Below are 26,808 nucleotides of genomic sequence, written 5' to 3'. Positions count from 1 at the left end.
CTTGTTCCCGTTGAGTTCTCGTGAGATTCAAATGGGATATTGGAAAAAAAGCCTCGTGGAGTAGGTGAATTGGGCGGAGGAGAATTGGGATTGCCCCAGAGCGTGTGTGGAGGCCGGTGTGAGTTCGGGAATAAAGATTGCTGTTTGAATCTACAAAGCTGTGGTGGCTCATGATTCTGTGCCAAGCCGAGACATTGGCAAAGCTATATCACTAGTTCTTTTTTTTTTTAATATAGTTATTTTTTATTTTGAGACAGGGTCTTGCTAAATTGCTGCAGGTCTTTTTTTTTTTTTTTAAAGAGAGAGTGAGAGAGGAGGGAGAGAGAGAGAGAAAGAATTTTTAATATTTATTTTTTTTAGTTCTCAGCGGACACAACATCTTTGTTGGTATGTGGTGCGAGCGCGCTACCACTTGAGCCACATCCCCAGCCCATTGCTGCAGGTCTTGAATTTCTCATCCTACTTCAGCCTAACAAATCACCGTGGTTACAGACATGCACCACAGTGGTTTGGAATCCATCAATCTTCATTTTCTTGAAAACCCTGTTTAAAGCCTCATATTGCTAGGAAGATGTGTAAAATTTGTAGGAATTAATGAATTAATGAACTAAATAATTAACACACATCTTATGTGAATTTATTTTTTTCCCATGGTGCTGGGGATTGAACCCAGGTCCTCCTTCACACTTGCATGTGCTCTCCCTTTGAACTATATTACCAGACCATGAATTTTATTTTACATATCAGACGTCTAGATAAAGGGTTGTGTAGCTGTCCTGAAGCAGGCCTACAAATAAACACAAATCATTCTTAAGTATGAAAAAGACAGGACACCAAACCAATTCCAAGCTATATATTCTTCTCTTATGGAGAATGGAGTTACTTAATTGATTTATAACTAGGAGTTTTGCTTTTCTGAAAGGAGGATGTGTTAAGTCAGAAGTAACAATTCACAGATCAGACTCAAGTATCTGTGACAGAACTTCTGTTCACCTTCAGAGAAAGTCCCAATTCGCTCTCTCCCACTTTCCAGACAGCTCTGCCTCACTGGGCTGTCTTAGGGCTCAACAGGCGGTACAGCTGCTGCCATAGCATCATGGAGACACACCTAACCTTGCCCATATTCACCACAGTGTGGAAAGCTTTCTCTCAGGTCTCCCTAAGGTAAGCTGACACAAAGAAAAGCAACCAGAGCAGATGTTCCACATGTTGGACAAGCCTTGACATATATGGCTAGATTTTAATTAGAAATTTGAATAAACATTTTTGAACTAAAAATAATACAACAATATTCTATATTTGTATTTTCAGTAGAAATTTTTTAAAAGAAAAAAATTATGTTTAGTACATTTGGGGGTTCTTTTTTAATACTTAACAAAAAATATGCCAGGTGTGGTGGCACACACCTGTAATCCCAAAGCCTTGAGAGGCTGAGGCAGGAGAACTGCAAGTTCAAGGCCAGCCTCAGCAAGTAAGCAAGGCCCTAAGCAACTTACCAAGACCCTGTCTCAAAAATAAAAGAGACAGGGTGGCTGGGTATGTACCTCAGTGGTAAAACACCCCAGGGTTTAATCCCTCGTACCAAAACACATACATGTGTGTGTGTGGGGGTTTGTATTGATTATATATGATTGTATATGTATTATAAATATATATAAATATATAAATTATATGTAAATATATAATTATATATAAATATATATAATAAGTACATTAATATTTTATATATACACATACACACACACACACACACACACACATATATATACACACACATACATATATATAAATATATAAACAATTAATGAAGACAAAGCCTCATTCTGAGGCCAGGCTGGAAATGGTTTGGGGAATATGAGATTATGGTGGAGAATGTTGAAGATAGTTTAAATGATCCTTTACCAAGTTCTAAAAATCTTCCAAGGAATGAATGCCCTCCTTTATAGAGATTTCTTTATAGTCCTGTATTCCTTCCTTTCCCTCAAGTCCCACCCAGGATTTTTGTTAAGAGATTGACTTTTTTTGGTTCCTTAGTTAGGAACCTCAGACTCCATCCAAAGGTAGATGAAAGAGAATTTTAAAATTAATTTAATTGGTTATTCATTTCTTAAACACTTCTTGAAATATTTGTCTTTGGCTGGGGATGTGGCTCAAGCAGTAGTGCGCTCGCCTGGCATGCGTGCGGCCCAGGTTCGATCCTCAGCACCACATACCAACAAAGATGTTGTGTCCGCCGAGAACTAAAAAATAAATATTAAAAATTCTCTCTCTCTCTCTCCTCTCTCTTAGAAAAAAAAAAAAAGAAATATTTGTCTTTTAGTTGAACAATTTCTTGGAGCCTCAAAACCAGAAACATGGTACTGTTTTTTTTTTTTGTTTTTTTTTAAAGAGAGAGTGAGAGAGGAGAGAGAGAGAGAGAGAGAGAGAGAGAGAGAGAGAGAGAGAGAGAGAGAATTTTTAATATTTATTTTTTAGTTCTCGGCAGACACAACATCTTTGTTGGTATGTGGTGCTGAGGATCGAACCCGGGCCGCACGCATGCCAGGCGAGCGTGCTACCGCTTGAGCCACATCCCCATCCCCATGGTACTGTTTTTAAACCCAACTGACAAGTGTACATCTGGTCTCCCACTAGCTCCCTGTTCAAAAACTAAAGTAACAAACATAACAATTGGGGGAAAATGAGTTAGGGTTTGCCAGGCAAGTAGGGTTACACACTTCATGATCTTGAAAAGACAAAAAAATGAGTATGTACCAATGATCTACACAACTGACACTCACCGAGAAATCATTGCCACTGACTCGCTGCGGGAGACACCACTTAGTGAGGAGCACTCTGAGTCTCCTGTGGGAAGAAGAGCAGAGAAGTTTCAACTGGAAGAGACTGCCACATACACCCACCAAGCCTATACAGCTCTTCGTAGAATATTCCGTGAATATACATATACATATACATTCAGCCCTGCTCTGGAAGCCATGAGACTACCCTCTACCTTGCTTTGCCTTTCTTGTGCTCAAGAGCAGCAGAGAGAAGACTGATGGGACAGGACAACTAGGGACCAGAGTCCTCCAGAAGCTCCAGTAAGTCCCCCAAAGCAGATGATTAATGAGGGTGATAATATGAGTCAAGCACAGCACATAATTGTTAGCCCCCTTCCTAGGAGACTGCAACCAATCCCACATGGAGGAAAAGGGCTCCCTACTCACCCTCCTCCTCTTCATTCCCGTCATGGCTGCAGCAGTCCTCCAAACTGTCTATTAGTTCTTCTTCTGTATCTTCAGCCTCAACCTGGTCTGGCTGGAGGTTAGCTGCTGAACTAAAAGAAAGAATCATGCCCCCAGCCCAACCAACTCCATAAGATGTCACAGTTAAGAGTCTCATTTCCTATTGCTTTTTATTTTTTAATTTTACAAGGTCTCACTAAGGTGCTAAGGCTGGCCTTGAACTTTTAATCTTCCTAAGTCTCCCAAATCACCAGGATTATAGACATGTGCCACTACATGCAGCTTCATTTCTCTTTTATCTCCCAGTATTTGTTTCCTCCTTGTCACCAATCTGCTATGTCCTGCCTGGATCTCAAACTCATTTCTCTTGCCCTCAAAGTTCACATCTAGCCATAGTTCTTTACATCCCCCACCTATACAGTAGCACTACCTCTTCCATTTTCTTTGAAGTCCCTTACTTCATAATATATAAGTGCAAAACTCTGCATATAAATTAATATCTTCAAATGTTCCTAGGTTGCTCACTGGGAACTCAGAAGGACTTGGCAAACCAAAATTCCAGAAAAGTAACAAGACACAAGAAGGAATCAGCTGTGTCTATGTCCTGACTGAATGGTTGGCTGTCATACCAGCAATGCTTGGGAACCTGATTTGATTTGGAACAAGTAGAAAAGCCACAGATCCCAACACTTGGTGTCTGGAATTCTTATTTCTCTCCTGGATATAACCTAAATAGGGGCTAGCAAATTCTTTCTCTAAAGGACAAAAGAGTAAATATTTTTAGTTTTGCAGGCCATTCAATCTGTCACAACTATTCAACCCAAATGTTGTAACAAGAAGGCAGCCACCGTAAGGCCTGTAATCCCAGCACCTCAGAAGGTCAAGACAGGAGGATCCTAAGTTTGGGATCAGCCTTAGCAACTTAGCAAGACCCTGAGAAATTTGGTGAGATCTTGTTCCAAAATAAAAAACAAAAATGAATAGGGATGTAGCTCAGTGTTAAAATGCCCCTGGATTCACCATTCAGTACCAAAAATCAAAACAAAACAAAGGGGCTGGGGTTGTGGCTCAGCGGTAGAGTGTTCACCTAGCAGGTGCAAGGCCCTGGGTTCGATTCTCAGCACCACATAAGAATAAATAAATGAAGTAAAGGTATTGTGTCTAACTACATCTAAAAAATAAAATTTTTTTTTTAAAATAATAAGCAGCCATAGACAATAGAAGTAATTGGCCCTGGCTGTGTTCCAATACAACTGTATTTCAAAAAGTAGGCAACAAGCAGGATTTGGTCCGCAAGCTAGTTTCCTGATCCCTGCCCTAAAATCAAAGTCAAAAATTCTGAGACAGTTAAAAAATAAAACCAACCTTCAGAGGTAACTGGGTCAGTATCACCATTATGGTATACCCATTGTACTGCTCTAAATGAACCAAAAACATTCTTCTACTTACCCAATATCCCTAGCAGGTGAGGCCAGCTCCCTGCCTTTCTCAAGTTCCTCCTTTCCAGGCTGGCCCAGATGGATGGAAGACAGATGGGTGGCCACTTCAGCTACCCCAAGGGGCTGAAGGAGAGGAGGGGGAACAGGAGTTTTATCTTCTCTAGGTGGTGGGGGATCAACTATAGACTCACAGGCAGGGCTGGGACTGAGCCCACTGGCATGTGAGGCAAGAAGGTGAATGCTGATCCTTTTGGTACAGAAGACTGTACTGTCCAACCCCACGGTATCCGAGGCACCAGGAAGGTTCCTACTGTCTGATCCAGCATCCTCCTGAGGAAACTGCTGGCCAGCTACAGGTTTCCACTGCCTGCTCCTGTTCAGAAGGTTCCACTGGAGGCTGGGGTTCACAAAACAAGACTGTTCAAACTGGTAGCCTTGTCGTGGTATCTTCTCAAAACCTTTTGCAGTCAATTTCCTCACAGCCTCTGTGAAACGAACCTCTTTAGCTGGAGCCTGGGAATCTGAATTGTCATCCAGGACATAGGGATGTGGCTCTGTCCTCAAGGCTAATTTATTCTGGCTATACTGAGAAGAGGCAACACTGGTGGTGGATGTGTTGAGGGAGCTAGGGGTAGACAGAGTAGCAGGGGTGATATGAGCAGTGGCATCCTCTAGGACAGTGCCAGTGCTTTGGGGCACCTTATGATCAACAGGCTGGGGTGCATAGTCTCCTGTACCCCCTGAATGATGCCAGGAGATAGGCTGGATCTTGGGTGAGGATACTGACTTCAGGCCCTCTACAGCCTGAGATAAAGGCACTTTAGTGCTACTTGGGCGCATGAAGGAATTATTGTTCAGCATGGGCTTGTAGGAAGAGGACAGTGGAGATGGGATCTTCCCTGAGATGGCAGAGGCCAGACTCCTCCTTGAAGGGCTTTCCCCAGCTGCTGCCAGTAAGAGGTATGGATCTGTGGATGAGGACGCCATGGGCTGAGCCATGGGGAAGACCGTGGAACAAGTGGCTTTACTGGCAGTGAGACTGACAGGGAGACTCTTCTGAGGGAAAGAAAAAGGTTTTTTTTCTGATCGGCTTGAGCGCAAGCAGAAAGACTCCAATTGCTGGTATGGTTTGTGCCTACTGTTGGAACGGCGGTACAGCAGGGTATTGCTGAACAAGTCTGGGAGAGAGTGCAGGTAACAGGAGGTGCTGTGACCTGCAATGACGGTTGTGGTCCCAGAGCTACATAAAGTATTGGGACAAAAGAAATAGGCTGGCTGGGGTGGAACCCCTAAGAGGCCTGAGCCCAGCCCCGTTGACAGTGTGCCCACGTGCTTCTTCTCCAGCTTCCAGATTGGCTTCACCTGCTGATGGGCCTGTGACCAGACTTTGCACTCTGACGGTTTCTCAGGTGGTGGAGAAGGCACTGTGCCTGAGGAACCTCGCTGCTTGAAGTTGCTTCCCGGGCGGAGGCCAATACTGTAGTGCTCTGCTCCTGCTGAGGCCATGAGGGGCCCACATCATGGCCGCATGGCCTCAGGGCCTGGCTCAGGTAAGGTGCCACACATCTCCAATAGCAACAGCTTCATCTTTGAAGTCTGTCAACTGCAGGGGAGAGAGGGTTAGGAATGCTGTATTTCTGGGAGGATGGAAAGTATACTAGAGTGGTCCTCAGGTAAGCAACGAGTCCCACTCAGCATTTCTTAGGCAACCAGTCTTGGTCACCATTTGGGGCCATGGGAGAAGAACCCTATGTTTCCAGGGAATTCCCAGTGGTCTTCCTGATGCCCTCATCCAACCAGACTTTAATTCCAAGGCTGCTCAGTGTGTCCACCTATCTCACTCAGAAAGTGTGCCTTCCTCTCCAAAAAAAGGTACATATCTTTGTCTCACCATACATAATTCTCCATGAGGAGCCACATCCCCCTCACCTAAAACCAGCATGGCTAGGAATGAGGCAAGTCTGGAAGTGGCAGAGAAGAGCCAATATCTTCCTCTCACCCACCAGTTCTGAAAGCTCAAAAGATTATTTGAGAATGCATTTGACCTCTATTTCTCCCTAATCTAGCTCTCGGCTACCCCTAATTCAGCCTGCTTTTTACAGTTAAGCAGGACAAGTTCAGACAGAAGCGAAAATTCCCCTGCTAACCCTGGAGTTTATTCTGGACCTAAAACAGAAATTTCATCTCTTCAAGAATCTTGCCAGCTGGGGTGGGGTTGTGGCTCAGTGGCAGAACACAGCCTTGCACATGGGAGGCACTAGATAAATATAAATAAACCACATAAATATAAATAAACAAAATAAAGATATTCTGTCCATGTATAAGTAAAAAATATTTTTTAAAAAAATGAATCTTGCCAGCCATACACTTAAATCCCTAACAACATGTTAATAGGAAAAAGAATAAAGAAAATGGAACTAAACACCAACATTATTTTTACTTACAGTGACTTTATTCCCAGCAGCCACAATGGACAGGAGTGTTCAGGGAGAGGAATGAAGAGGCAAGAAGAGGAGAAAAGCTTTCTTTACTCCAGAGCCCAGACGTCAGTTTGGGTTGCTCTCAGGGATAGAAAGTCTGTCTTCTCATTCATCGTTTCCTCTCATGCAGAATCTTTGAACCAGCCTTGTAGTTCTGAGTCTTAATCTCTTCAGCATGGTCATTCTCTTTCTAAATCAAATTCACAAAATATTCTCCAGTTTTCACAAACGCAGAGAAAGGTGTGTTTGCTTTCACTGCAGCACGGGACGGGGATAACCAAGCCTATCTATAAGAAGTCAGACATCTGGGATAATTCTAAATAATGCTATCCTCATCAGGTGTTTTCAAAGAAGCTAGTGAGGAAAGGACGACACACACAAACAGCCTGCAAAAGCCACGTGATGTCACCTTCTTTTCCTGAAAAGGCTGACTTCCATTGAACTCTTTCTTGAGGAGAGTACAAAAAGTCACAACATCACTCACCAATATTCAAAATGATGGTGGGCTAAAAGCAGCATAAATGCTAAAACCAGATATTGAGGCCAGCTTAACCTCAAAATGAGGTGACATAAACTAGATCTCTATAGAAGTCCTAACTATGGAAACACTGTAAATGGGACAATTACCCTGTGCATATATGATAGAGAAACACACAACAGGAAGAGGCAAATCCTGCCTCTTCACAAGACTGCACATGTGCATATGTGTAAGTGTTATGTATGTTCAAGATTCACATGTTTGCCCTACCAGTGTAACAAAATGGATACACCAAAGTGATGGGAGAAAAGCATTAAGAAAATCAAAATTCATGCTGGTATCCCCTGAAAAACAATCCCACTCATGATTCCCCATGTGCATCATGCTACTTCAGACTTTCAGGCCTTTCTAAGCGCTGGTCCAGGCCTTCATGGGTGAAGTCCGCAGGAGCACACCACTGCTGTCTCATTGATGCTACAAACAATCCCATATTCCCCTGCAGCCATCAGCACTCACTGCATAATACCTCAGGGCTGGGTGAAGAATTCCTCTCTGTTGCCACACAGTGCTCAGTTTTGCATGATTTCCACCATGTGAATCCTAGTGCCAGGAACACTGGACACAAGGAGTCTTTCACCCAATTGGCTTGTCTTTTAATCCAAAGAAGGGGGAAGAAGGCTAAGAACAAACTCCCACCCTCCTAGAAGCTTTGGGTGGCCTGATCCCACACAATGTGAAGCAGACCAGCTTGGCCAATGACAGCCAGAGTACGGTGACTTCTCTTCTCTTCTCTCCAACTGATGGGATTTCAGAGCTCATGTCTCTGCAACAGTTATTTCCATTCCTAGTCTCCTGTCACAGAGGAGACTATGATGTGTAGGATGCCAACTTGAAGAAGCAGCACCTGTATTCCTAAAGAAAGATATCTGCAGCAAGGACCAAGTGGCTAAGATGTTGCTAAATTCTTTCTGAGAAAGAGCTCCTCAGCTAGTCAGAGACATCCAGGATTGGCTAAGATGGTTGTCAGGTAATGCTGAGCAAAAAACAAATTGTTGTGTCACACTCAGCAGTGAGTAGCTCCAAGAACATGAAGTAAATAGTAACATTCCACAACAGTTATCATATACAAGGGTTCCAAACTGGTTTCACTGTTTTTGGTTCAGAATTAGTATCTGCTTACACAAAGACATGATGATTGCTAAAAGTAACTTCCTTCTTTCTCCTTGTAAAATTCCTAGTGATATTAAAACCTCACATAATGAGAAGCAGAAACCTAGCTAGAACATTCAGGCAGACTTTGTCCTAGGCCCCCAACCTCTGCCACAGTCACCTTTGCCTGTGTGTTGTCCAGTGGCTACAGGAGTGTTTAGTAGCAAGACTTAAAAAAGCTGTAGAAGATCCAAAATCTAAGAAGTTGAAAAACAAAAAATAGTTCCAAAAGCTAATGCACCAAAAATAGTGAGTTCTGCCATAAAATCAAAGCCCAGACAGGCAAAGAATGTCTGGCAACCAAATACCACAAAACTCAGAGGCAGTTTTTTGCAAGGTCATCAAGCCCATCCCTGTGGTATACTCTTGGCTTACGAGACAACATCTGGGAGACCCTTCTCCCAAATTCCCTTAAATTTCTAAGTGCACCGGGCTGGGGATGTGGCTCAAGCGGTAGCGCGCTTGCCTGGCATGTGTGCGGCCCGGGTTCGATCCTCAGCACCACATACCAACAAAGATGTTGTGTCCGCCGAAAACTAAAAAAAAAAAAAATAAATATTAAAAATTCTCTCTCTCCTCTCTCACTCTCTCTTTAAAAAAAAAAAATTTAAAAAAAACTGTTAAAAAAAAAAATTTCTAAGTGCACCATAATGACACACTCTATATGTATGACTTTAATTCCAAGATAAATTGCCCATCTCCCAGGCAATATTTTAGGGCAAGGCATCAAAGGGAAAAGAACAGGAAGGAAAGATATTTGTGTACATAGAAGCCATGGATCATCAAAAATACCCAACTTACACAAATATAAACTCATAAAGAACCAATGGTGATTATGCAAGTTACAAAAGGACTTACCACAAGCTCCACTATTTTCATTCAGTTTACATACACTTTTAGCCACATATGTACACCACTGAAAGATAGGCAAAAGCATTCATACTTACTGTCTCTGACTAAGTCCAAAGGATCCTCCATTTGCTGACAGTCCAACTAGAGGCTTGCAAAGAATTCACTTTAGGAGTCAACAAATTCACCTCACCTGGAAAATAACTTTGAATAATCTAACATTTTAGAGAGCCAATGATCTAACATTTTCTTGTTCCTACATATGATCCCTGGAGAACAGGAGGACTTAAGAAGCAAAAAGGGCACAAACACTGACCTATAGCCTGCAGAGTTCAAGTTTAGAAGAAAGCAAGTATATTTCTGTGGCTAAGTTCTTCAATCTTGGTCCAAACGGGAAAGCGCCCAGCTGAAAGGCAAATAAAGGTAAGTTAGGAGGAACTAACCTGGAGGAAAATTCTCTCTGGACAGTTCTCAGGACATTTGACTAGACTGTGCAAAACCAAAAGTCCAGAAGAATATATACTCCACTGCTTTATTTATTTATTTATTTATTTTAAAGAGAGAGGGAGAGAGGGAGAGAGGGGAGGAGAGAGAGAGAGAGAATTTTAATATTTATTTTTTAGTTTTCAGCGGACACAACATCTTTGTTTGTATGTGGTGCTGAGGATCGAACCCGGGCCACACGCATGCCAGGCGAGCGCGCTACCGCTTGAGCCACATCCCCAGCCCCTATACTCCACTGTTAATGATGGTCAGGGCAGAAAGGGAGATGAGGACTGAGCAGGGGAATGTTAAGGGAATGTTACTTCAAGGCATCTGTCTTGCTTAATTTTTTTTTAAGATGGACATAATATCTTTACTTTATTTATATATTTTTATGTGGTGCTGAGGATCGAACCCAGTGCCTCACATGTGCAAGGCAAGCACTCTACTGCTGAGCTACAACCCCAGCACTCTCTTAATTTTTAAAGCAAAAACATGTATTACTTGTGCAAAGTTTCCCAGGAAGTCTCCAGAGCAATCCTCTTCCCCCCAGCCATGCTGCACTAACAGCTACCACCTCCTGGTGACTTCTGCCAAGCTCAGCCCTGGTCAGCAGTGGATTATATTCCAATGCTGAATCTACACAGCTGGAATATTCTGGGAAAGACAGGAGAGAGTACCAAATTAGTGTGACAGACCAAATTAGAAAACTGACATGAAGCCAGCACATTAGGCCATGCCTGTAACACCAGCAACTTGGGAGGATCACAAGTTTAAGGGAAAGGGAAAGGGAAAGGGAAAGGGAGAAAGGGAGAAAGGGAGAAAGGGAGAAAGGGAGAAAGGGAGAAAGGGAGAAAGGGAGAAAGGGAGAAAGGGAGAAAGGGAGAAAGGGAGAAAGGGAGAAAGGGAGAAAGGGAGAAAGGGAGAAAGGGAGAAAGGGAGAAAGGGAGAAAGGGAGAAAGGGAGAAAGGGAGAAAGGGAGAAAGGGAGAAAGGGAGAAAAGAAAGAAAGAAAGAAAGAAAGAAAGAAAGAAAGAAAGAAAGAAAGAAAGAAAGAAAGAAAGAAAGAAAGAAAGAAAGAAAGAAAGAAAGAAAGAAAGACGGGCTGGGGATGTGGCTCAAGCGGTAGTGCGCTTGCCTCGCATGCCTGCAGCCCGGGTTCGATCCTCAGCACCACATACAAACAAAGATGTTGTGTCCGCCAAAAACTAAAAAATAAATATTAAAATTCTCTCTCTCTCTCTCTCCCTCTCTCACTCTATCTTTAAAAGAAAGAAAGAAAGAAAGAAAGAAAGAAAGAAAGAAAGAAAGAAAGAAAGAAAATTCACATGAAGTATAAAAGCACAGTACCTGGCCCATAATCAATATTTGCAGCGTGGTAGTTACCACTCTCCTTCTTACTGGCACCCAATGATCTCATCTTTTCCCTCAGCCCTTTTATAAGCTTCCATGAAGGGGGAAAATACAAGGAGCAGGCAATAATTATCCCACCACAAGATTTTAGCTAGGACAAGCAATGTTCTTTTATAAAATACATAACTGTCTGTTAGTTGGGAGCTTTTGTGCAATTTATTATACTACCAGCAACTAGATTCTTCAGCTGCAGGTGTGACTAGGCACTAAAGGGCAACTGAAAAGTACTCTGGGACAAACCAGGAGAAGGTATGAGGGAAGCAAAACTTCTTTCCATAACTTTGCTTCAGGGTTTTGTTAACTTTTTTGTTTGTTTGTTTGTTTTTTAATCCTTTTTTCCCCCCCAGGGCTGAGGACCGAACCCAGGGCCTTGCGTGTGCTAGGCAAGCGCTCTGCCACTGAGCTAAATCCCCAACCCCTGCTTCAGGATTTTGGTATGGTTTTTATCATTAGATTCTGGTTGGCATTTCTGGAAACACTAGGTGAAAGAGTTAAAAAGTGACTGTTACTCAACCTCCCAGACCTTGTTTCTAAATACTATCTGTTAATAAGAGGAGCCAGAGCTCCAGGAGAAATGGCTCATTCCAAGGCTGTGAAAGAAAAGCAGGAGATAAGCCCAGAACATCTTGTTCAGTCAAAAAGTAAGGAAGTGCTAAAAATTTGATAGAAACATCAAAAGATTTAAAGGAACAGCCAATATCCGCCCCACCCCCGTGCTGGGGATGGAACAGGGACTCAGGCATGCTAGGCAAGTGCTCTATCATGAGCTACACCCCCAGCCCCCAATATCATACTTAATAATGAAACACTAGATGTTTCTCCTCTATGACTGGGAATAAAAAACTATTCCAGATTAGAGGAAAAAAAGACATAACAAATAAATACAATGTATGATCCTGGGCCACACAAAGGCTATTGTTGGGACAACTGACAGTATTTGAATAAGGTCTACAGATAACAGTATACTGAATGAATGTTAATTTCCTGAATTTGATGGTTACACTGTGGCAAGGTAAGAGAATATCCTGGTTTTAACAAACATTCAGGATGTTTTAAAGAAATATTCAGATATAGTCCATACATATATCTATAAGAGAACATAAATAAATAATAACGCAGTATGGTAAAAATATTGGCATTAAATAAATCTGGGTAAAGAGTAATATTCTTTGTACTTTTTTTTTTTTGGTAACTTTTTTGTCCTTCCCAAATAAAGTTTTGTTTTAAGTCATTACTACTTAAAGGAAAGGTTGGTTCTCCTCAGACCAGAAGGCAGGTAGTACACAATAAACTTGGACTTTCTTTTAAAGTATACTGGCAGAAATGGATTTTGCCAGTGAACAGCCAAACCAATGGATTTGCTCCTTACTCCATTACCTACAGTGAGCTTGACTGGGGAATACACCTGTCATTCCTAAGGTACAAGAACAAAAGTCAGATGCCTGATATGAGGAACCTCACTACAACAGACATCTTTTCAATGTAGCCACCTAAAGAAGAACTATTCATCCATCACATACCACATATTCATCCACCACAAACCATCCTAACCTACCAATGAACTCTGACTCAAGGGGAGTTCAAGGGAGAAGGCAAACACTGGAGCCTGACAGATCAAGTTTAACAGAAGCACTTTGGTGTCCATCAATGCATAATGGGGGCAGAGGAGGCCTCCAATACTTAGAGGGTAGTGCTGTTTAAACCTGATTCTACATGAAAACCTCACTGCCCAGTAAAACCCAAGTCCTTATCTTGCCCTCAACAGAAAAAAAAAAAAAAAAAAAAAAAAAACAGGTGCTCTCAGCAACAAGCAGAGAAACAGAAACCCAAGAGGCTGGGATAAGAACTAAAGGGACTAAAGAGATGGAAACAAGGAAACTCTAGGAAGCTCAAGAGTTTCTGTAATCACTGTCATTCAAGGAAGGAACACATCATCTTTTAATCTCCTTAAATTAGACAGGAACATCAGATTTTAGCAAAGCCATGCCAGGGGGAATGGCAGGAGGACTAATGAATCAATCATATTCCTCCCTTGCTCAATTAATTAATCTTTTAGAGGTAAGGGCAGGAAATAAGTTACAACTGCACAAAAAAAGACTTAATAATAATAATAATAAAAAACCCAGGTAGAATATCGGGGCTGCAGGCCCTGGAACAGGCGTCCAAGTAACAGAAATTCCCAACATGCCTGGGGTAATAAGGACTTCTCCCTAACCTCAGCAGATCTTCGCTTCCACTCAGTCCATCAACAGGTCTTTCCAGCTTCAAATACTGGTCTCTAATTTCCAGTCATTAGCTCAATCAAGCCACCATCACCTCTTACCTGCTGATTCCTTTGCTTCTACTCTTTCTCCTCCTTACAATCTGTTTTCTAGGCAATGGCCACAGTGCTCTTTAAACATAGCTTAAAGCCTTCTTTTTTTTTTTTTTTTTTTAAAGAGAGAGTGAGAGAGGAGAGAGAGAATTTTTAATATTTATTTATTTTTTTTAGTTCTCGGCGGACACAACATCTTTGTTGGTATGTGGTGCTGAGGATCGAACCCGGGCCGCACGCATGCCAGACGAGCGCGCTACCGCTTGAGCCACATCCCCAGCCCAGCTTAAAGCCTTCTGATGCGCTAAGGCGCAAGTGATCTGACTGGACTCTCTCTGACCTTGTCAAGAGCCACTCTCCTCACCAGGCATGTTTCCACCACATTTGTTGCTCCTGAAATAATCAGATCCCCAAATGACCAGTTCAGTTCCCTCATTCAGTATCGAGCTAAACAGGCCTCCCTGTCAATGCTCTCTAATACTGCCCCACCCACAATCATTCCCTATTGTACTACCCTGTTTATTCCATTTCATTCATCTACTATGTAATCCTGTGATATTTTAATACTTCTTTATACTTGCCTAAAAATACAATAAAGGGGTAAACAAAGAAATGATTCTTTACAAAAGATTACCAATAGGGTTGGAAACACCAAGATGAGAGACTTCCCTGTGTATACCTTTTCTAATATTAAAATATCTGAATTACATAAATGAATCACTTACCTATTTATTATATTGTAAAATGAAAATTTCAATTAATTATGCATTTCTTTGTTATTTGCCTATCTTCCAGAATGAAAGCTCTTTAAAAACAGGGACCGTATTTATACAGTGTATGCTCAGCCCTAGAAACATAAACAGGGCACATTAAATATTTGTTAAATAAACAAATGCATCTACAACACTTCTGACCAGCTAAGTAACGATTTTTCTACTTTAATGTGCTAATTTACAACACAACACACCTCTGGTCAACAAAAGCGCTATGTGGGGGACACATACCAAGGTGTTCTCTAGTGGCCACCAGCTGGGTGTCCTTCAATTCAATTCTGATACTATCTGCCTTAAAATAGCTCAGATCCCATAGGTTAAGGGCTTAATCACACAGACTGCTTACATTCCAGATTGTAGTTATTAAGTCTCAGGCTATGACCCGTGCTTCTGACAAATCAACTAAAAAATCCAAGCCTCTCCTTGGCTGTGAATAATTTGCTAGAGTAGCTCACAGAACTGAAGGAAACTTTTCCCTCCACACTACCCTCCACATACCTGCAAGTGTCCAGCAATCTGGAAGCTCTCTAAACCCTGCCCTTTGGGGTTTTTAGGAAGGTTGCTTTATACAGGCACGACTGATTAAATCACTAACCACTGGTGATCAACTGGACTTCAGCTCCACACCCCTCCCCAGAGATTGGGGGTGGGACTGAAAGTTCCAGCCATCTAATCACATGATTGGTTCCCCTGGCAACCAGCCTCCTATGCAGAGGCTACCCAGGAGCCAGGGTCATCTAACTAGCACACAAAAAGACACTCCTCATTTAGGAGATTAAAGGATATTAGGAGCTATGTGCCAAAAAACAAGGACAGAGGCCAAATATCAATTTTTTATCATAACATATCACAGCAGCACACCAGCAAAGTCACAGGTGAACCACTTCATTTTTAACGTGTGCCCCCTTACCTCCATATCCTGGTTGCCACTTCTTTACTTGGCACATTAACTCTGCCACAGCTATGCCCAACTCCTTCTATAGCTGATGTCCATTCTTCTTCTTTGGCACCCTCCAAAATCTTCTACAATTCCTCTCTTATCCTTTCTCCCACATCAAACCTATCTGTTCTCATAATTTCGAATATTATCTGTAGGAGGATAGTCACATAGGCCAGATCACTCTCAGGCTTCATGTCCACATCACCAACTACCTGCTCCATCTGGTCCAAATTCATATCCAACCACTTCAATCCAGCATTATCAAACTGGCTCTCTACTCCTGACCTTCCATCTTCCTTTGGTGAAACCTTCTGTCTCCTAGTCACCTAAAAGGAAAACTTAAGTAATTTCTGACTTCCTCCTTTCCCTTATTTCCTCACCTGGACATGGTGACACACACCTGAAGAAGGAGGATCACAAGTTCAAAGCTAGCCTGGGCAACTTAGCAAGACCTTGTCTCAAAATAAAATAAAAAGGGGCCAAGGGGTGTAGCTCAGTGATAAAGCACCTCTGGGTGTATCCCCAGTTCTGGGGTGGGAGTGGTGGTGGACAGCCCTTTCCTTTATTTTGCCAAAGCCAAACTACTCATGAAACATGAGAGTCTGTCTTCATAACATTCTTCTTCTTTTTATTATTTCCACCATCATCCCAGATATGGACTTACTATAACAGCATCCAAACAGAAATTTAGGCCTCCAGGGTCTGCCCTTCCTAATTTCATCTTGCAGACAATCTCTGCAATAATTTTGCTCATATATTGCTTGATCAGGTCATTCCCTTTTCAAAAACTGCCCATGAGCTGGGATTGTGGCTCAGTGGTAGAGCGCTTCCCTAGCATGTGTGAGGCACTGGATTCGATTCTTAGCACTGCATATAAATAAATTAATAAAATGAGGTCCATCAACATCTTAAAAAAAAAAAACAAAAAACTGCCCATGACCACATCATGGAGGTCCACCAACCACCTGCATCAGAATAATCTGGGACGCTGACCTCTAAGCCCCACCTTCACTGATGATTTAGTTGTTCTGGAGTGCAGCTAGTAAATCTGTGTGTTTTACAAACATTCCACATAGTCTGTTGTGTGTTTCAATTAAAAAAAAAAAATAACAAACAGATTTCTTAGTTTGAGTTGTAAGACTCCATAGTTTATCCATAACATATATTTTTAGGCTTATTCTCATTTCTTCCCATCTTGAATTCTGTCGTATAAATGGTGCTTACACTAAACTCCTAAATAAACCTTTCAGATGCCCATCTGCAAAGCTTTATTCATGAATTCTCTTCCTTCTGAATCCTTATGGTATTTTATCTACCTTTTCTTGACCTGGCCCAAGCCCCACCTTCTCCACGAGTACCTATTGTATATCCCATTTGATACTCTGCCAAAACTATCTTATACCACTATCCACTTTCCATGTGGTAATGCCATATAAATGATGGGTTTTAAAAAAAATTCTTGTGTATCTACAGGAAACAAATGCAGAACTATTCTGACAGAAATGGTGAAGAGTAACTGCCCAAGTCTCTTCCCCCAACAATTTCAGGGGGCACTACGGTTTCCCAGAACGAAGTTTAAAAACAACTGACTTTGGGGTGATGGATATGTCCAATGACAATTATATATCCACAAAGCTATTAAAAATAAAACAAATGGGCTGGAGATATAGCTCAGTTGGTGGAGTGCTTGCCTTGCATGCACAGGGCCCTGGGTTCAATCCCCAGCACCACAAAAAATAAAATTAAATTAAAAATAAAACAAACAACAACAAAACACTGGCCAAAGGGATAAGAGTGGAGGTAAAGAACTGTAGAGTTTTCTACAAGTAAAACAAAATGGCCTCAAACATCCCTTTCTAGCCCAGTGCCAAGACATCATCGTCAAGTACAGGGCTGCTGTGGTGGCACCCCCACCTAAGTCCCTGGCTCCAGATTCTCTCCTTCTGAAAGCATCCAGTTTGAAGAACCTGAACATCCACTGCATTTATAAACTGCCTGTTCAGTCCAATCTCTGTGGGGTAATTTTATCTCAAGTTTCCTCAAGCAGGCAGGATTAGTGACCTCAAGCATGAAGGATTAGTGGCCTATGCCAGAGAATCTATTGCTGTTGTCCCAAACCATCAAGTCTCTAGGGGACAGGCCCAGATCTTCTCGGACAGGTTTCTATTTCTACAAAAAGCAATTATTCATTACCCACTGATTAAATCACTCTCCTAGATTGCACCAGGGTATGTGGTACTTGGGATCTGCAGTTTTCTTTTCCTCCTCAATCAGGAGTTTCTCTCCTTCACCAGGAGAACTCAGGACATCAGAAATGGCTCTGCAATCCACAAGATCTCTGATATTACTCTTACTCTTCAATAGCTGTTAGAAGATATAAATGACTCATAGTTTGAAATAAATCCCAAACTATGTCTCCCTAAAGAAAATTGAACAAGCAACTTAAAGCCATACTGAGGAAGGTCAGCATCCAAGATACAGTAAGAAGCGTCGAAGATACATGAAGTCACAGGAAGCTTTGGCAGAACATGGTTCAGTAATGCAAAACAAGTGAGCAAAGCTGAGGAAAAGATACAGATTACAGCAGCTATAGTAGAAGGAGGAAAATCTACAAACCATAGAAAAGGCTTTGTGTATAGTCAGGCAGCCAGCTTTCCTAAAGCCTTGACCTTTATCAGCTGTGAAAGGAAACTCCTTCCTCTTCAGGTAAGCACTGGAGTGGCAACATTCAAAGCCTAGTTCACAGACCTTCAGGGGACACTGAGATTCTTCTGTGTCAAAACTATTTTCATAACAGAATTAAGATGGAATGTACATTTTTTTCTATGCTGATCTTACAGCAGTGCTTTCGTTAAAGCAATGATGAGTAAAACAACAGCATCTGGGCTGGGGATGTGGCTCAAGCGGTAGCACGCTCGCCTGGCATGCGTGCGGCCCGGGTTCGATCCTCAGTACCACATACCAACAAAGATGTTGTGTCAGCTGAGAACTAAAAAATAAATATTAAAATTCTCTTTCTCTCTCTCTCTCTCTCAAAAAAAAAAAAAAAAAAAACAAAAAAAACAAAAAACACAGCATCTTACCATGAATCAAGACAATGCCAACTTTGACCCTTTACTATTATAGACTTCTTTACCACACAGTGAAAGAATGCCAGTTCTGCTTGATGACACAGCAAAAATCATACTGAATCTCAAAACCCTTAAATATGATGCTTCTTAATATTCTGTATGGATAAAATGAGAAGTAGGGGGATTGGAGAGCTCAGTGGTAGACCACTTGTCTAGTATGTGTGAGGACCTGGGTACTGCAAAAGGGACAGATAGATAGAAAGTACATACAATATTCTGTTTGTACATAGATAGTTATTGAACTCATTATTTTGGTTTAATGTGAGAAAGCAGTAGACACCTTACTGGGAGCTATTAAGTTTAATGCTATATATTGTATACACTGGGTGCTGTTGATATTGGTCTCACCAGTAAAGGTGAAGCGCTGGAAACCTTCAGGGACACTATAGGTCTACAGGGTAGAATTTATCCTGCCTCAGATCCATACTTTTATTTATTTATTTGTATTTATTTATTTATTTAATTTTTTGATGATACTGGGAATTGAACCCAGGGCTTTGTGCATGCGAAGCAAGCACGCTACCAATTGAGCTATATCCCCAGCCCCCAGATCCATACTTTTAGATGGGAAAACTCAATAACTACATGGAAAACAAAGCGCCCCAAACAAACCAAGATGCTTCAACAACAGAAGCCATTGATAACACAGTAGAAGAAATGTCCAAGAAGGAATTCAGATTGTATATAGTTAAATTGATATGTGAAGTAAAGGAGAGTATAAGAAGTGAAATCAAAGAAAAAATATAGGATGTGAAAGACCACTTCAATAAAAAGTTAGAGGTCATGGGAAAAAAAAAAAAACAAGCAGAAATCCTCAAATTGAAGGAATCACTATACAAATTATAAATTCAGTAGAAAGTATCACCAACAGACTAGACCACTTGGAAAACAGAACCTCAGACAACGAAGACAAAAATGTTTAATTTTGAAAGTATAGTTGAACATACAGAGAAGATGGTAAGAAACCATGAACAGAACATCCAAGAATTATGGGATAAAATGAAAAGACCAAATTTAAGAGTTATTGGAATAGATGAAGGAGCAGAGATACAAACCAAAGGAATGCACATTCTTTTCAATGATATAATAGCAGAAAATTTCCCAAACCTAAAGAATGGAAGGGAAAATCAAATACAAGAGGCTTACAGGACCCCAAATGTACAAAAATTACAGCAGACCCACACCAAGACACATTATAATGGAATTACTAACATACAAAATAAAGATAAAATTGTAAAGCCTGTGAGAGGAAAAAAATCAAATTATGTATAGGGGGAAATCAATTAAGATCTCAACTCATTTCTCAACCCAGACCCTCAAAGCTAGGAGGTCCTGGAATAATATATTTCAGGCTCTGAAAGAAAACAGATGCCAACCAAAAATTTTATATCCAGCAAAATTAAGTTTCAGATTTGAAGATGAAATTAAAACATTCCATGATAAACAAATTAAAAGAATTCACAACTAGAAAGCCTACACTACAGAGCATGCCCAACAAAATATTCAATGATGAAGTGAAAAAAAAAAAAAAAAAAGTGAAAACCAGCAAAGGTAGGATCTACACTAAAGGGACATTCAACCAAATGAGAAACTAAAACAAAGCAAAACCCAGAAATAAATCAAAATGACAGGGAATACAAATCATATCTCAATAATAACCTTGAATGTTAATAGCTTAAATTCATCAATCAAAAGACACAGACTGGCAGATTGGATTAAAAAGCAAGACTAGATGATACGCTGTCTTCAAGAGACTCACTTCATGGGCAAAGAAATCCACGGGCTGAAGGTGAAAGGATGGGAAAAAACTTATCACTCACATGGATTACATAAACAAGCAAGAGTTTCCATTCTCATTTCAGATAAAGTAGACTTCAAACCAAAGTTAATCAAAAGAGACAAAGAAGAACATTTCATACTTCTCAAAGGAAGAATATATATAAGCAGGACATAACATATTTATGCCCCAAACAATGGAGCATCTATGTACATCAAGCAAACCCTTCTCAATTTCAAGAGTCAAATAGACCACAATATACTGGGTGACTTTAACACACCTCTCTCACTACTGGACAGATCTTAAAAAAAAAAAAAAAATTAAGTAAGGAAATTACAGAACTAAATAATGCAATCAATAATTTAGACTTCAGATGTATAGAATATTTCATCCAACAATGAGTAAATACACTTTCTTCTCAGCAGCACATGGCTCCTTCTCTAAAATAGACCATATCTTATGCCACAAAGCAACTCTTAGTAAATACAAAAAAACGGAGATAATACTGTGCATCTATCAGACCACAATAGAATGAAATTAGAAATCAATGATAAAATAAAAAATACAAGCTACTGTAACAAATGGAGACTAAATAATACACAATTGAGTGATGAATGGATAGTAGAAGAAATCAAGGATGAAATAAAAAAATTCTTAGAAGTAAACAAGAACACTGATACAACATATCAAATCTCTGGGATACTATGAAGGCAGTACTAAGAGGAAAGTTTATTGCACTGAGTGCATTCATTAAAAGAATAAAAAGTCAACAAATAAATGGCCTAACACTACATCTCAAAGCCTTAGAAAAAGAAACAAATCAACACCCAAAGCAGTAGAAGACAGGAAATAATTAAAATCAGAGCGGACATTGATGAAATCGAAACAAAAGAAACAACTGAAAAAAATTGACAAAACAAAAAGTTGGTTCTTTAAAAAAGTAAATAAAATAGATAAACCCCTGGTCATGCTAACGAAGAGAAAAAGAGAAAAAACTCAAAGTATTAAAATACAAGATCGAGAAGAAAATATCACAATGGACACATCTGAAGTAAAGAAGATAATTACAAACTATTTTGAAAATTTATACTCTAATAAAATAGAAAATATTGAAGACAGACATATGACTTACCCAAACTGAATGAGGAGGTCATAATGATTTCAACAGACCAATTTCAAGTAATGAAATAGAAAAATGCCATCAAAAGCCTACCAGCCAAGAAAAGCCTAGGACCAGATGGATTCTCAGCCAAGTTCCAAGACTTTCAAAGAAAAATTAACACAAATACTCCTAAAAGTATTCCATGAAATAGAAAAGGAGGGAACCCTTCCAAACTCATTCTATGAGGCTAATATCATCCTGATACCAAAACCTGACAAAGACACATCAAGGAAAAAAAAGCTTCAGACCAGTATCCCTGATGAACATAGATGCAAAAATCTCAATAAAATTCTGGCAAATCATATACAAAAACATATTTAAAAAATAGTGCACCATGATCAAGTGGGATTCATCCCAGGGACACAGGGTTGGTTTAACATATGGAAATCAATAAACGTAATTCATCATATCAATAAACTTAAAAACAAGAATCATATGATCATCTCAATAGATTCAGAAAAAGCATTTGACAAAATACAGCACACCTTCATGTTCAAAACACTAGAAAAACTAGGGATAGGAGGAACATACCTCAACATTGTAAAAGCTATATATGCCAAACCCAAGGTCGGCATCATTCTAAATGAAGAAAAATTAAAAGCATTCCCACTAAAAAGAGGAACAAAACAAGGATGTCCTCTTTCACCACTTCTATTCCACATCATCCTTGAAACTCTAGCCAGAGCAATTAGACAAAAGAAAGAAATTAAAGGGATACAAATAGGTAAAGAACAACTCAAACTATCACTATTTGCTGATGACATGATTCCATACCTGGGAGATCCAAAAAATTTCACCAGAAAACTTCTAGAACTAATAAATGAGTTCAACAAAGTAGCAAGATATAAAATCAACACCCATAAATCAAATGCATTTCTATACATCAGCAATGAATCTACTGAAAGAAAAATTAGGAAAACTACTCTATTCACAATAGCCTCAAACAAACAAACAAACAAACAACAAAAACAAAAAAACCTGAGAGTCAATCTAACAAAAGGGTGAAAGACCTCTACAACACTAAAGAAAGAAATTGAAGAAAACCTCATAAGATGGAAAAAATTTCCCATGCTCCTGGATAGGCAGAATTGTCAAAATAGCCATACTACCAAAAGCATTATATAGATTTAATGCAATTCTTATTAAAATTCCAATGACATTCTTCATTGAAATGCAAAAAGCAATCATGAAATTTGTTTGGAAAAGAGACCCAGAATAGTTAAAGCAATCTTTAGCAAGAAAAGTGAAGCAGGAGGCATCACAATACCAGATCTTAAACTATACTACAGAGCCATAGTAACAAAAATGGCATGGTATTGGCACCAAAATAGACTTGTAGACCAAGGGTACAGAATAGAGGACACAGAGAAAACCCTCATAAATACGATTATCTCATACTAGACAAGGGTGCCAAAAATATTCACTAGAGAAAAGACAGCAGATTCAACAAATGGTGCTGGCAAAACTGGAAATCCATATGTAGAAAATGAAATTAAACCTGCACAAAAATCAACTCAAAGTGGATCAAATACTTAGGCACTAGAACAGAGACCCTGCAGCTAACAGAAGAAAAAATAGGCCCAAATCTTCACCACTGACTTCCTTAACAAGACTCCTACAGTGCAAGAAGTAAAATCAAGAATCAATAAATGGGATGGATTCAAATTAAAAAGCTTCTTCTCAGCAAAGGAAACAATTAATAACGTAGAGAGAGAGCCTACGGACTGGGTGAAAATCTTAACCACATGCACCTCCAATAAAGCATTAATCTCTAGGATACACAAAGAACTCAAATTTAACAACAAAAAACATAACCCAATCAATAAATGCACTAAGGAATTGAACAGACATTTCACAGAAGAAATACAAATGATCAACAAATATATGAAAAAGTGTTCAACATCTCTAGCAATTAGAGAGATGCAAATCAAAACTACTCTAAGATTTCATCTCACTCCTGTCAGAATGGCAATCATCAAGATACAGACAAGAGGGGCTGGGATTGTGGCTCAATGGTAGAGCACTCGCCTAACATGTGTGGGGCCCTGGGTTCAATCCTCAGAACCACATAAAAATAAATGAATGGAATAAAGGTATTATGTCCAACTACAACTAAAAAAATACTTTTTTTTTTTTTTTAAAGAATACAGACAACAATAAATGTTGGCGAGGAGCTGGTGAAAAAGGTACACTCATACATTGCTGGTGGGACTGCAAATTGGTGCAACCACTATGGAAAGCAGTATGGAAATTCCTTAGAAAATTGGAATGGAACCACCATTTGACCCAGACATCCCACTCCTTGGTTTATATCCAAAGGACTTAAAATCAGCATAGTACAGTGATGCAGCCACATCAATGTTAATAGCAGCTCAATTCGCAATAGCTAGACTATGGAACCAGCCTAGGTGTCCCTCAACAGATGAATGGATAAAGAAAATCTGGTATATATACTCAATGGAATGTTACTCAGCTTTAAAGAAGAGTGAAATTATGGCATTTGCCAGTAAATGGTTCAAGCTGGAGAATATCATGCTAAGCAAAATAAGCCAATCACACAAAACCAAAGGCGGAATGTTTTCTCTAATATGCGGATGCTAACTCACAATAAGGTGGGGGACACTAGGGATAATAGTGTTACCTTAGATTAGGTAGAGGGAAGTGATGGGAGGGGAAAGGAGGGGATGTGGGGATAGGAAAGATAGAAGAATGAAACAAATATTATTTACTGTATGTATATATGATATGTAACTACATGACCAATGATTCTGCAACATGTACACTCAAAAAATGAGAAATTATATCCCATTTATGTATGATATATCAAAGTACATAAATGCATTCTACTGTCATGTGTAACTAATTAAAACAAATTTAAAAATTAAAAAAAAAAAAGTACATACAACAGACATGATGCATACAGAGGATGAAGGGTCTTTCTAAGTAAAGCACTGTGTGAGTATTTGAATTGCAACATTTTTTTGTGAGATACCATTTTTACTTGAAAGAATGAATGCCCTAAGTGATAGTTCTTAAGACTTTGGCATCTGGCAGACATGGTCTGGAAAATGAAACAAAGTAAGCCTGTCACCTCAAGGAAAACAGGTGACAGTATTTGTTGCCAATTTTGGCAAAACTGTATCTGCAACTAGGAGCTTGACAGTTTCCCAGTACTTAACTAATTTTCTGAAACAACTATGGTGATTATGCAAATACGATTTTCTGATACTATGTAATAAAATGTGTTAACATTTGGAAGATCTGCATAACTCAACCAGTATCATCCAACTATCAACCACATGATGTTACAAAGTCATGTGTGGGTATAAAGATCCAAAGTGAAAAAGAAACAGATGGATTTTAATGTGACAAAGTATGAAAAATTCATTGGTAACACTTTAGATTACATGCTACAACTGATCTTTAAAAAAATCAGCCCTTGTTTTGTGTTGTATCAAAGAATATCCCAATTCCTTGATGAGGCTCTTGAAATACTCCTCCCTTTTCTAGTTTACTATCTCTGTGAGGTTGGATTTTCCACAAAATTCAACCAAACCACATGCCACAGAAACAGATACGAAAATCCTGCTGTCTTCTATTATGCTTGACATTAAAGAGCCCTGTAAAAATACTACTCTGCTCACTAATTTTTTTTAAGTTGTAGATTGACACATCTTTATTTTATTTTATTTATTTATTTATTTATTTATGGTGCTGAGGATCGAAACCAGTGTCCCATGTGTGCTAGGCAAATGCTCTACCACTGAGCCATAACCTCAGCCCCTGCTCATTAATATTTTTGAAATAGCACTTTTCATTTTAAAAATGTGAGTTATAAGCCAGATGTGGTAGCACACGCCTATAATCCCAGAGATTCAAGAGGCAGGAGGATCACAAGTATAAGGCCAGGCTAGCTTTAACAACTTAGTAAGACTCTTTCTCAAAATAAAAAAGACTGGGACATAACTCAGTGGTATAATGCCCCTGGGTTTAATCCCCAGTACACCCCATCACACACACTTGTGCTAACCAGAACTTGTGTTAAAAATACTACTTATGTTAATAATGGGCTTACTATTAATAGGCTTATTATATCCAAATGAATTAATACTTAAGTTTCTAATATGATAAATATTGAGATATAAACCAGCCTCAGCAGCACAACCCTATAATCCCAGCAACTTGGGAGGCTGAAGCAGGAGGATTGCAAGTTTGAATTTGGGCAACTTAGCAATACCCTGTCTTAAAATAAGAACTGACAAATAAAAAGGGCTGGGGATGTAGCTCAGTGGTTAAAATGTTCCTTGGTTCAATTCCCAGTACCAGTACAACCCCCCCACACACACAAAGTTGAAATATATATCTCACACTAAAATAAACACACATACACAAAATCTCAAAAAGCTTTCTGAATAGTCTTGAGTTGAAAAGGCCTGGGAACTCCTGGTCTAGAGCAACACTGCCTGTCCAGGACATCCATGAGGGTTCTGAAGTACAAGCTTCTAGGTATTTGGGGGCCTAAGAGAATTAGCATTGTCAGTATTTGTTCCCAGTTCTTCCAGAAGAGAGTTTGAGAAGTTCAAGACATTAAAGAAAGACCTTTTATCTGCACTTCACTGGCAGACCAAGGTACACAGTCCCATACTAAAAATTCAGGCAGTCTGTGATCAGATAATTCCAAGGTCATATAATGAAATGCTAAACCTAAATCCAGATCATGAGTATCAAAGAGATTCTGAAGTTAAGGTTTCATCTAGTTTTTCAGCAAATGACTAGTTCTCCAGCCTTCCATTCATATTCATTTCTGTGTTCAGTTATGTCTTCTGTCTCCTGTTCCTTCACCCACTCTTTCAATGTTGGTTTTTCCCTGAACTCAGTTTTCTTACTTTGCCTGGTACACAGGAAGCACTCAACATCTGCAATTATTCTCCCACAGCAATATCTTCCATCCCAGGACTCTAGCTCTACATTCTCAACTCACTGTCATCACCCAAACCTCTGTCACGAGCTCCAGACTTACAGAATGACTTCCTGGACCTTTCTACCTAGATGTGTTACAGGACTTAAATTCAGCAGATCCAAAATATAACTCCTTTATCTTTCCCCACAGAGCTGCTCCTCCAGCCAGGCACAGTGT

At 39.8% G+C, this 26,808-nt stretch overlaps 1 protein-coding gene across 9 annotated transcripts in view; it reads right to left on the bottom strand.

Annotated features, from left to right (window-relative positions):
• The window catches only part of TTLL4 (tubulin tyrosine ligase like 4), a 47,993-nt gene that overhangs the window by 17,866 nt on the left and 3,319 nt on the right, over positions 1–26,808 (bottom strand). For 6 of the 9 annotated variants that reach the window (XR_014017953.1, XR_014017954.1, XM_081260699.1 and 3 more), the window contains exons 2-6: positions 9,996–10,085; positions 7,108–7,333; positions 4,674–6,266; positions 3,207–3,316; positions 2,781–2,844 (exon numbers count right to left, since the gene is read on the bottom strand). Coding sequence is in view for 7 of the 9 variants with exons in the window: in XM_081260699.1 (XP_081116825.1) it covers positions 2,781–2,844; positions 3,207–3,316; positions 4,674–6,169 (1,670 nt within the window). In the remaining 2 variants the exon portion in view is untranslated. Of the gene's footprint in view, positions 1–2,780; positions 2,845–3,206; positions 3,317–4,673; positions 6,267–7,107; positions 7,334–9,777; positions 10,087–26,808 lie in introns of those variants that run through there. The other 3 variants (XM_081260697.1, XM_081260696.1, XM_081260695.1) reach the window with 3 other exon arrangements.

The sequence above is a fragment of the Spermophilus citellus genome, assembly GCF_964194105.1.
Source record: "Spermophilus citellus genome assembly, chromosome: 11".
In the NCBI taxonomy this organism is placed as follows: domain Eukaryota; kingdom Metazoa; phylum Chordata; class Mammalia; order Rodentia; family Sciuridae; genus Spermophilus; species Spermophilus citellus.
Note: the sequence above shows the minus strand (reverse complement) of the source record. Positions and strands in the feature narration are given on the sequence as shown.